General features: G+C 46.7%; 1 protein-coding gene across 1 annotated transcript in view; it reads right to left on the minus strand.

The window, feature by feature from the left end:
• Positions 1 to 11684, minus strand: part of LOC140718496 (solute carrier family 2, facilitated glucose transporter member 1-like) — a 38998-nt gene extending 27314 nt beyond the window's left edge. Inside the window, exon 1 of the mRNA XM_073032383.1 lies at positions 11530 to 11684. Coding sequence (XP_072888484.1) covers positions 11530 to 11556 — 27 coding nt within the window. The 5' untranslated portion in view covers positions 11557 to 11684. The remainder of the gene's footprint in view (positions 1 to 11529) is intronic.
• Between the last annotated feature and the right edge of the window lie 1091 nt (positions 11685 to 12775).

Here is a 12775-nt window from a genome sequence, read left to right on the forward strand (position 1 = left end):
GTGGAGAGCACGCTGACTGACTGATTGCATCATCAACTGGCATGGAGGGGCCACGTCGGAAAAGTTGCAAGCACGGCCAACTCTATCAGCACAAGGCTCCACATACATTAAGGACATCTTCAAAAAACAATGCTTCAAGATGTTGGCTTCCATCACTAAGGACCCTCACCACCCAGGACAAGCTCTGTTCTCATCAAGACACACGCTCATTGTTTCAGGAACAGCTTCTTTCTGTTCACCATCCGATGGCTCAATGAACACAGAACACATCACAATTCTGCTCTTTCTGTACTCAAGAGGACACCTGTACACCTGCTCACTAATACAAATATCTAATCAGCCAATCACATGGCAGCAATTCAATACATAAAAGCATGCAGACATGGTCAAGAGGTTCAGTTGTGGCTCAGACCAAACATAAGAATGGGAAAGAAATATGAAGCCTGAAGCACACACTCAGCAATTGATGAACGGCTTCTTCCCCTCTGCCATCTGATTCCTAAATGAACATTGAACCCGTGAACATTACCTCACTTTTGAGTGTATATTATTCTGGGGGTTTTTTGCACAATTTTTAATCTATTCAAAATATGTATACTGTAATTGATTTACTTATTTAATATTATTTTTATTTTTCCTTCTTTTTCTATTTTATATATTGCATTGAACTGCTGCTGCTAAGTTAATAAATTTCAGAAAATATGCCAGTGATAATAAACCTGATTCTGAAATGTTTGCTGGTGCCAGACAGGGTGATTTGAGTATCTCAGAAACGGATGATCTCCTGGTGTTTTCATGCAGAACATGAAAATTTTTACAAGAGTGGTGCCAAAAACATTCAGCAAGCGGCTGTTGTGTGGGTGAAAACTCTTTGTCAATGAGAGAGCTACACACACAAGAGGCTGGAGGAAGCCTGCAGGTCAGACAGCTTCTACACAAAAGAACAGTCGACATCGACTGATGGAGCGTCTCAGTCCGAAATGCTGACTGTTTGCTCTTTTCCATAGATACAGCCTGGGCTGCTGAGATACCCCTGCATCTTCTATGTATTGCTCTGGATTTCCAGCATCTACAGATTTTCTTGCATTTGTGGTTAATGAGAGAAATCACAGAATGGCCAGACCAGATCAAGGTGACAGGAAGACAATATTAACTCAAATAACCACACGTGTATACAAGAGCATCTCTGAACACAAAACAAACAGGTTGAACCTAGAAGTGGATGGGCTACAGCAGAAGGTCACAAACATACACTCCGTGGCCACTTTATTAGGCAGAGGAGGCATCCAATGGAGAGCATATGCCTTTTGGAATTATTTGTATGTATTGCTCAACATACAACGAAGTTCACTGTGTATGTCAGTGATAATAAACCGGATCCTGAATTTGACCTTGTGAAGAGAGCGAGCGGGCCTCTACGGTGAGAAAGGAGAGAGCAGTTCTGATTGGTGTTCCAGTGTGGAGAGACATGGAAAGGCATCACTCCAAGGAATAATCATTACTTTGAAGAGCAGGACAATAATCCATCCCACGAAAGTTCTAGAACTTGTTCTCCTTTCACCAAGGTCAGTCAAACTTACTTGAAACTGACTTCCCCGTTTCACAATCACAACGTAAATCACACCACACTTCCTCCTCTTCATTAAATGGAGTCAGAGATCCGAACAACACCAAGGGTCATTTTATCTGCCTTCAGATCCCTTAGATTCATATTCCTTAAACGCTCCACATACATAAACCCTTTTGTTCCCAGGATCATTCTTCTAAACCTCCTCTGGACCCTCTCCAATGCCAGCACATTCTTTTTTAAACAAGGGGCACAAAACTACTCTCAATACTCCGAATGAGGCCTCACCAGCACCTTATAAAGCCTCAGAATTACATAACACTTGGTCAGGGGAATTATACAAACATACACACTCACACCCATCTATGGCAATGAATTCCACAGAATTACCAACCCCAGTTTAAGAAATTCTTCCTTATCTCTGTTCTAAAGGGATGTCCTTCTATTCTGTGGCTGTGCCCTCTGGTCTTAGCCTCTCCCACTATAGGAAACATTCTCTCCACATCCACTCTATCTAGGCCTTTCAACATTTGGCAAGTTTCAATGAGATACCCCCCCCCCCCCCCCATTTCTAAACTCCAACTAGTTTACAACTAGAGCCATCAAATGTTCCTCAAACATTAACCCTATCATTCCTGGTATCATTACCTCCTCTCCCACTCCTGGAAACACCCTCGTCACATTCACTCAATGTATAATTATTTTTGATTTTCATTGACTTCATAAGCCTCGTCTCCAAATCCTTTCACAGAAGAAAGCTTCTGAAATAGCCTACTGTTAAACAAGTCTCCTGGGAAATAGACTAATTTAACCCTCTGTCAACAAACTGTAGATACAACTGAAACCAGTACATGACACAGGCTACAAGTGTGGGACCAGAGGACATTGTCCTGATGAAGGGTCTCAGTCCAGACCATCAACTGTTTATTCCCCACTGACTTTCTGAGTTCTTCCAGCATTGGCACGCATGCCATTCTATAGGAATGATTTTAACAGGCATTCAGAGATAATCACCGGCTTTTTAACTTCAGTCTAAGGCTGAACCCTGTAGCGACATCCATCCAGGGACTGACACCTGGTATGGAGGGGCCACTGCACAGGATGGGAAAAAGCTGCAGGAAATTGTAAACTCAGCCAGCTCCATCGAGGGCACTAGCCTCCCCTGCATCGAGGACACCTTCAAAAGGCGATGACTTGTAAAGGCAGCATCCATCATTAATAACAACCCCCCCCCAAATCACCCAGGACATGCCTCTTCATATTCCTAGCATCAGGGAGGTCCAGGAGCCTAAACACACACACAATGATTTAGGAACAGCTTCTTCCTCTCTGCCAATAGATTTCTGAATGGGCATTGAACCCATGAACACTAACTCAATAGTTCTCCTTATTTTTTGCTTGCTTGTTGGTCTACTTATGTATATATGATTTATTGTAATTTATCATTTTATTATGTATTGGAATGAACTACTGCCTCAAAACACACATTTCATGACGCATGCCAGTGATATTAAAACTGATTCTGATGGCCTGCACAAGTTCCCTTCATGTTCCCAGCAGGAATCGAATACTCCTGCCCAACCAGACCCCAGAACTCTGACAGAAACCCTGGGCAGCTCTGAGCAATACGTTCTCCACGTCACAGGAAAGCAGCATCCATTATAGGGACCCCATCATGGTCTCTTCTCGCTGCTGCCATCAGGAAGGTGGTACAGGAGCCTCAGGACCACACCACCATGTTCAGGAACCATCAGACTCTTGAACTAATGGGGATAACTTCACTCACCCCTTCACTGAACTAACTGCTCCCAAAACCTATGGATTCATTTCACAGACTCTTCATCTCATGTTCTTGATAGTTTTGTTTATTTATTATCATTATTATTTCCTTTTGTATTTGCAAAATTTGTTGTCTTTTGTACATTGCCAGTTTTATTCTGTGGTTTTTCATTAATTCTGTTATGTTCCTTTGCATTTACTGTGAATGCCCACCAGAAAATGAGACTCAGGGTTAGATACAGTGACATATATGTACTTTGATAATAAATTTACTTTGAACTTTGAATAAGGACCAGTGGTGAAGATGGCCGGAGCCCCAAGGCTGACTCAAACACTTACGAGGGATCTGAGGGTTAAGTTTCTCACTCACATGGGGATGACAATGGTCTACAGAACGTGCTGCCAGAGGAAGTGTAGTGACAGGTACAATGGACCCACTCCCATCAGGAGCAAGGAATTTAAATCATTTAATGTAATTTCCTGTTCACCAGTATGAAGGAAGTTTTTTTTCTGTGAAAAGCGGATGTGTGAGGAAATTTTCTGAGGATTATTACTTTGTTAATTTTGAGCCAATCAATTTTTAAGATGTGATTTTCTCTAAGGGTCCTTGTGCAGGATTCCCCAAAGGTAAACTTGAAGGTTCAGTCGGTGGCAAATGCTGCAGTGTTAGCATTCATTTCAAGAGGACGAGAATCTAAAAGCAAGGATCTAATGCTGAGGCTGCTTAAGCAGGTCAGAACATACTTGGAGTATTGTGAGCATTTTTGGGCTCCTTATCTAAGAAAGGATATGATGGCTTTGACAAGGGTCTGGAGGAGATCCACATCCATACAACCTTAAAAAACAACTAAATCTGAGCCGTGGCCTTGATGGAGAATGCAGCTCAGCACATCATTTCACCCTGACAATCAGTGACCTACCTCCTACACTAACTTCTTCGCCTCTGCTTTCGTAGGAGGCCGAGAGAGCTGGACTATGCGTATCTATACTCAGGTCATTCTACAGTTGCACAGTCGAGAGCATCCTGACACGCTTCATCCCTGTGTGGTATGGAAACAACACTGCGTCTAACAGGAGGGTAGTCAAAGCTGCCCAACGCATCACCAGTGTCAGCCTACTCAACACCAAGGGCACAGATACCGAAAAGTGGTGGAAAAGGGCCAGTAACATCATGAAGGATCCCACCCACCCTGCTCATGGACTGTTTGTCCCACTCCCATCAGGGAAGAGGCTACGTAGCATCCACACCAGGACCACCAGACTCAAAAACAGTTCCTTTCCCCAAGCAGTGAGGCTGATCAACACTTCCACCCACTAACCCACCCCTCCACACCCTCGAACACCACTACTTTATCATTTCCTGTCAGTCACCGTGTGTACAGACACCTCTGTGCCTAGAGTCACTTTATGGACATACAATCTATCTGATGTGTTCGTATTTATTGTTTTTTATTATTACTGTGCTGCAACGGATCTGGAGTAACAATTATTTCATTCTCTTTTACAGTTGTGTACTGGAAATGACATTAAACAATCTTGAATGTTGACGTCAATGTTGAAAGGTCAGTTATTCATGAACGAGGTCAGAACAGATTGAGAGGGACGTGGGGCAAAGGGGACTAACTTGGATATGATCTTGGGCAGCGCGGTGTCATATCAGCAGGCATAACATCTCACAGCAGCACCGATCGGGGTTCAATTCCTACCAAGTAACTGGCTGTAACAAGTTTGTGCATTCCTGTCTCCTCCAGGTGCTCTGGTTTCCTGCCACGTTCCAACAGTGTGGAAACATTCGCAGGCTGCCCCTAGCACATCCTGGTCGACATCTCAGTGTATGTTTGGACGTACCTGTGACAAGTAAAGCTGATCTTTAAAGTGGAGACGGATGGGTCTGTGTAACTGACTCCCATGGCAGCACAGGGACAACCCATATTTCCCACTCTATGATTATTTAATACCATACCGTCACTGGTCCAAACTAACCCTCCTGACCCCGACAGCCTCCAGCAGGAGATTAACTGCCTCCTCCCAATATATCTGTGTCCTTTAACCGTGCCCTCCACGTGAGCACGTCAAGTGATTTCGCTGCAGAGTGCAACCGGATATTCTGTGGTCACACAGGCCCAGAGACATTTTATACCACTTGCATCATTGATTCAGCCGGTGCAATAACCTAACTGTCCGGTGGATTCGGGAAGGATTGTGTTACACAGCAGTGTCCCAGCACAACCTCACCAAAGGAAAAAGTATGCATTTCTACCATGCTTTACGGAATACCAGGTCACCCCAAAATATTTCACCCTAGTGGCATACAAGTTCACCATTGACTGTTTCACAAGAAGGATGTTTGGGCATAGGGTTAACAAGCACATCCTGTAAAAACCCAGAACTACAGAAATGCCATCAGAAGTTCTAAACACTTATCCCCGGGAGAGAGAGGATCAGAGACGACACGCGAGGACCATTTGAAAGACTGGCCCAAGACAGAGGACACCGTGAGCTGCTCCAAGCAGAGGATGGACGATGTATCTTTAGAAGCAATTCTGCATTGTAACGAGTGTAAATTATTTCTGCAACCTGATCACAGTATGAAAATGAACAAGTATTCTGTCTGCAAGCACAAGAAATCCTGCAGATCCTGGAAATCTTGAGCAACACACACAAAATGCTGAAGAAACTTGGAAGGTGAGATGCATCTATGGACTGTTGATCGTGAAAGCTAAAGATTCTCGCCCAAAACATTAACTTTTTATTCTTCTCCATAGATGCTGTCTGACCTGCTGAGTTCCTCTGGATTTCAGCATCTGCAGAATCTTGTGTTAGAGGTGCTGCAGATGCTGGAAATCTTCAGCAACACGCACAAAATGCTGCAGGAACTCAGCATGTCAGGCAGCATCTGTGAAGGGGGGTAAACAGGCTCGTCAGAAATGCAAGGAGAATTCTGACTCAACGCCACCTATCCCATATCCCTTGAAAATGCCACACCCAAAATTGCTGAAAGAACTCCACAGGTCAGGCAGCATCTATAGAGAAAAACAAAGAGCCAACGTTTCAGGCCGACATCCTTCATTCAAACTGCTGCATTCTGATTCACCCATTCAACCCAGTGAAGGGTCTGGAAGTAGAGTTCTATACCTCTATGCAAATATAGAGTTATGGGGAGAACACGTAAATCCACACTGACAGAGCTCGGGGTCAGAATCTGAATTAATATCACTGGCGTATGTTGTGAAATTTGCTAACTTGGCAGCAGCAGCAGTGCAATGCATGATAAATATAGAGAATAAAAATAAATTAATTACAGTAAGCATATGTATATTAAATACTTAAATTAAGAATAGTAGTGCAAAAACAAAAATAACTTTTAAAAAGTGAAGTAGTATTTGTGGGTTCGATGTCCAATCGGATGGCAGAGAGGAAGAAGCTGTTCCTGAATCACTGAGTGTGTGTCTTCAGGCATCTGATAGTAACAATATGAAGAGGGCATGCCCTGGGTAGTGGGAGTCCTTAATAATGGACAGAACATCGGACCCCATCGGTGGCTCTGCACTATGAGGACTTCCAAAAGCCCTTCTGTTGTCGCTGTGGTTCACCCACAGATCATCTGTTTCAGCACACTGCTGTCATCTCTCTTTAAGGGCCCTAAGCCCTTAATCCAAGTTGACAGGTACGTGCAGAACTACATGGCTGTAGGGGCACTTCAGACTGACTGTTAAGATCAAGGCTGTACCAGCTCTCAGACAAATGTTAAATATCTGAGGTACTCTTTGGGAGTTTACCCATCTACACAGAATTTGGGCTAATACTCACTCACAAGCTACATGAAAAACTGATTATCTACCCTCCTTATTCTCACTTCTGCCCCCTTCCTATCCAGCCCTGATGAACAGCCTCTTTTCCTACGTTTCAGGCTGAGATCTTTAACAAGGTTAAATGGACGAGATTGAACCAGACATCGCTTTTCTCTTCTGACAAGTCTGTTTATCCCCCTCCACAGATGCTGCCTGACATGCTGAGTTCCTGCAGCACTTTGCTCAAGATTGCCAGCATCTGCAGAATCTCTAATGAAATAGACTCTGCAGATGCTGGAAATCCAGAGTAACACACAAAAAAAAAGTCTAGGAACTCAGGAGGTCAGGCAGCATCTATGGAGGGGGATATGGAGGGGGATAAACAGTTGAGGTATCAGGCAAGAACCATCATCGGAAGCCACGATGACGGACCTTGGCATGAAACGTCAACTGTTTACTCTCCCTGGCAGTGTGTTATAGATCGCCACAGAGAACAAAGAACCTTGCAGGCCCTTCAACCCACAGTGCTGTGCTGTCCTTCTAACCTACCGCAAAATCAATCTGGGTGTAATGCCTCTGGTGATGGGGCCTGTTATGTCCAATCTGAGGCAGCTCGCTCATCTCAGGACCCCACCAAATACTCAGCTCTCACCTACGTCTCCGAGTAGCTGTTTGCATGTGACAGCAGCCACCCCTCGCTGCCCTGGTATACTGCTTCAACAAGCAGGATAAAGCAGTTGAGGGCAGCTGGCAGGCCTCATATCCCAGTGAGATAGGGATATGCAATGTCAGCTCCAACGGACTGGTGGGGGGAGAGGGGGGGGAGAGATAGGGTGGTGGAATACGACATCCAACAACTGGAAAGGTGGTCCTGCAGCCATCTACGGAGAGTGAAGGCACGATGAGGCTCGGAAAAATGCATGGTCAATCACGGCAATGCCTGGTCGTACCACTAGACCCTGAATTCTGAGGTTGAGAGAGTGGGACTGCACCAGTGCAAGGGCTTTTCAGCTTCAAAAACTGTTCCGCACAGGCTCCTTGTCATTGTTGGTTACAACAACCAGCCACAAACCCTTTCATTTTTCTATTTTCTCCAGTTCCTCCTGTGTACCTTCCTAAAATGTGTGAGTCACTGTCACACACTATTCCAGGGATAGATGTTAATGCTTTACAAGCAGAGCACATGCACAGGGATAAGGACAGTAAAACCAAAGACATAGGACTATAATTTGACCATTCAGCCCATCGAGCCTGCTCCACCATTCCATCTCGGCTGATTTACTATCCCTCTCAACCCCATTCTCCTGACTTCTCACCGTACACTTCAACACTCTGACTAATCAAGCACCTACCAACCCCCACTTGGACTTGGCCTTCACAGCTGTCTGTGGCAATGAATTCCACAGGTTCACCAACTTCTGGTTAAATAAATTCCTCATCTCTGCTCACAATGGATGTCCCTCTATTCAGAGACTGTGCCCTCTGGTCTTAGACTCACCCTCTATAGGAAATATTCTCTCCACAACCTAACTCAGCCTTTCAATACTTCATAGGTTTCGATTAGATACCCCACCCATTCTCTAAACTCCAAACAGGACAAGGCTAGAGGCACTAAACACCCCTCAAACCTGCATACATTTATATTGATCAACACAAATGTTTTAAAGCTTGAAAAGAAAAAGATGACATGCTGAAAATTTGAAATAACAACAGTGATTCTCAGTGGCATCTGTGGGGAGAGAACTGAGATAATGCACCAGTGCAAAGACCTGCTGAGGAGTTCATCTTCAAACCCATTAATTTGTAACTAAGTTCAGCAAAAATAACCATCGATTTGTAGTACCACCCCGTCTGGCACCAACAATCATTCTACAGACACTTGGATCACGTTTCTTCCCCATTCTGATGTTTGGTCTGAACAACAACGGAATCTCTTGACCACGTATTATTCACATAATCTTAATCACAAGCAGGGGTGTGCTTCCACGGGAGGAAACTCAGTGAGATGTTGACTGGTGAGGAAAGATTGGGGTAGTTCTTCAGTTAAACCTGTCACTCCTAGTGGAGCATAGATATTTGCATTAATATGCAGGTACAAGGATATACCCAATAAAGTGGCCACAGAGTGTATGTATAACTGAACAAACGGAAACCTATCTACATTCAAAATACTGGGACAATTAGCGTAGAATCATGTTATTTTGGCTAATGGAAGATCAGCAAGTTTTTTTCCCCCCTGTCTGGTACATACAGATCGTGCTGATTAGGAATTTATGACATTCACTGTTGCTACACAACAGATCCCTGAAAGTACTTAAGCTCCCATATCCTTTCACATGACCTGACCAGTAGGTCCGCATTTTTCAGCCACCAGCTGATGTCTCTGCCCGGCAGCAGCAGCCGACAAAAAAGTAAACGTCACAAATGATTAAAAACTACATTAAACGCCCTGGGCTGCTTGGGACAAATGTTATACAGAGGTTAGTTTTCCCATATCTGCAGGCACACACAGTACGATAAATGAGTAGCCACGGTAGAAGGCAAGAAAAGCCATCCACCAGTTACCTTCCTAATTTGGTAATAAAGAAATGTTCCTAAAGAGTTCAGTTTCCTTCAAAAACTCATAGGCATGGCACGCGTGTACACATACTCACTCACTCACGCAGGCAGGCAGGCACACACACACACACACACAGCCACAGGAAGGCACACAGATATACGTACAGACACACACACAGCCACATGCACAGGAAGGCACACAGATAATATGTACACAGAGACAGACATTCAGAGCCCGACACATACACTGAGCCACACAGACACAGGAAAGCACACAGATATACGTGCACACAGACACACACTCACAGAGTTAAACATGAAAACTGCAGATTACAGTCGGTTAGAGTCCAAATCCATTGTACGAGTGACATGTGGAGCAGTCAATGATTCTAAATCCCACACACACGGGGTCGCTTCCCAGACCCGAGTCTCCGCACTGATGGCGAGAGGCTGCTACGCGCTCTTCCTCACGTACACACACTGCTCGTCGCAATACGTTGTACAACCCTCGTCTCCCAATAAAAGTCAGCGTGGTGCACCGGGGAAACGCTGCTTTCAAGCGAGGCCCTAGCGTAAGTCTGCAGGCCGGGAGGTGACGGTGAAGCCTGCGATTAGTTCGAGCGGAAAGCGGTGCTGTAACCCCACCGAAACCTCCACACATGACAAACCCCGGCCTTGGCAGACAGACACACTTCTGCCGAGAGTTCCCGACCCCTGTCTGGGCTGTGTTTTATTGGGAATCACGACCCCCGGTCGGAGGTAATCCCAGGGTGACAGTTTAACTTCACCCTCTGGTACGGAGGGCCACTGCACATAACCACAAAAAAACTGCAGAGTTGTAACCTCAGCCCGCTCCATCATGAGCACTAACCTTCCCAGCATTGAGGACAACTTCAAAGAGCATGCCTCGAAAAGGAGGCATCCCTCAATAAAGGACCCTCATCACTCAGTACATTGCTATTATCAGGGAAGAGATACAGGAGCCTAAAGACACACACTCAATGTTTCAGGAAGAACTTCCTCCCTCCGCCATTACCTGCTTCAGAGAGAGGGCGTTTGAATGACTCTTCGGAAAGGAAGTGTTTACGCGGGACGAGTCCGCACGACCCACCTAATTAAACCCAGTTGGGGTTTAAAACAATGAGACTAAAGGCTGGATATCTGGCCGAAACGCAGGAGGTGTACGTATACACTCCGCACTCGGGCCCCTGCCGGAGGAGAAGGGCTGGCCAGCTCAGGGTGATGAAACCCGCACCGGGGAGCGGAAGGGCGGCCGGCCGGCCGCTGAGTGGGGCTCTGGGGATGGATGGGACCGGGCCGGCGGCTGTAGACTGAGATCCCACAGATGCTGGAAATCCAGAGCATGATACACAAAATGCAGGATGAGCTCAGCATCGACGAGCGGAAAATGGAGTCGACGTTCCGGGTCAAGGGCCCGTCATCAGGAAGGGTCTCGGACTGCTTCTTCCCCTCCGGAGGTGCCGCCGAGCCCCTCCAGCACTTAGTGTTTGTTACAGCAGGGAGATTGTCACACCTCCTCCAGGCTGTGTGAGCCTCGGCTCCGACACTGTCCGCGCTTTGGACGTGAGTTGGTGCCTTTCCGTGGAGACGTCTCGCTCACCCGGTAACATGGGCCCCTCTCACCCGCCGAGGCTCAACGTGCTCCTCGGGGGAAGCAGGAATGAGCCGATACAATCCAGCCGGTGCGATGAGGATGAGGGACGGGTCTCCTCGGCAGTCCGGGGACGCGGTGCCCTAAATCGCGGCAGTGTCCTGCGCTGAAGCCCCCCACAGCCCACCCACTCAGCCCCTCAGGGTGGCGAAGGCTCTCACCTTTTCTCCAGCCGTCTCACTTGCCATCTTGTCCCGGTTCGCGTTGTGGTGCCCCGGCCGGTGATACGCGTCCGCCCGCTGCTGCGCCGCTCGTGAAAGCCGAGGCAGCCTGATCCGCTCTTTGTGTGTCGCCACTGGCGGCGGGATTGGATGTCAATGGCTGACGTACGAGGGGTGTGTGAGAGGCCGGCTGGCTTCCCATTCGCTCCGGGCCACCCCTCCCTCGCTACCCGGGACACCACCCCCGGTTCCCGCTGCCTCTCCCACCCGGCGCAGGCGGGGCTCCCAGAGCCCTGGCGTTTCCGCAGCCCCCACTCCGACATTTCTGAAGTTAGAAACTGATTCTCTGCCAAATACAGAGAGAAGCCTCGGCTGTATGCGGGCCGTCCTGGAACAGGAACAGTGAGCAATACTGCGCTCTCTCCCCGCGTAACCACAAACGTGTACATAAATAGATAGATAAATCTCTCTCTCTCCTTCGCTCCCTCCATTTCCCTCTCTCTCCCTCCCTTCTTCCCCCTCTTCCTCTCTCTCCCCTTCCTTCTCTCTCCCTCTTTCCTTCCCTCTATCCCTCTCTTTCTCCTTCCCTCCCTCTCTCCCCACCCCCTCTCTAGTCCTCCCTTCCCCTTTCTCTCACTTTCTCTCAACCACCAGGCTCCTGAACAAAAGGAGATAACTGCACTTGCCCATCACTCAACTGTTCCCACAACATTTGGAGTCATATGCCAGGGCACATCGTCACATGTTCCTAATATTCTACCACCATCCTATCATCACCATTCCCTTTACTCTCCATCCTATCATCACCATTCCCTTTACTCTCCATCCTATCATCACCATTCCCTTTACTCTCCATCCTATCCTCACCATTCCCTTTACTCTCCATCCTATCCTCACCATTCCCTTTACTCTCCATCCTATCGTCACCATTCCCTTTACTCTCTATCCTATCGTCACCATTCACTTTACTCTCCATCCTATCGTCACCATTCCCTTTACTCTCTCCATCCTATCCTCACCATTCCCTTTACTCTCTCCTTCCTATCCTCACCATTCCCTTTACTCTCCATCCTATCGTCACCATTCCCTTTACTCTCTCCATCCTATCCTCACCATTCCCTTTACTCTCCATCCTATCCTCACCATTCCCTTTACTCTCCATCCTATCCTCACCATTCCCTTTACTCTCTCCATCCTATCCTCACCATTCCCTTTACTCTCCATCCTATCCTCACCATTCCCTTTA

Source organism: Hemitrygon akajei, chromosome 29 (genome assembly GCF_048418815.1).
Source record: "Hemitrygon akajei chromosome 29, sHemAka1.3, whole genome shotgun sequence".
In the NCBI taxonomy this organism is placed as follows: Eukaryota; Metazoa; Chordata; class Chondrichthyes; order Myliobatiformes; family Dasyatidae; genus Hemitrygon; species Hemitrygon akajei.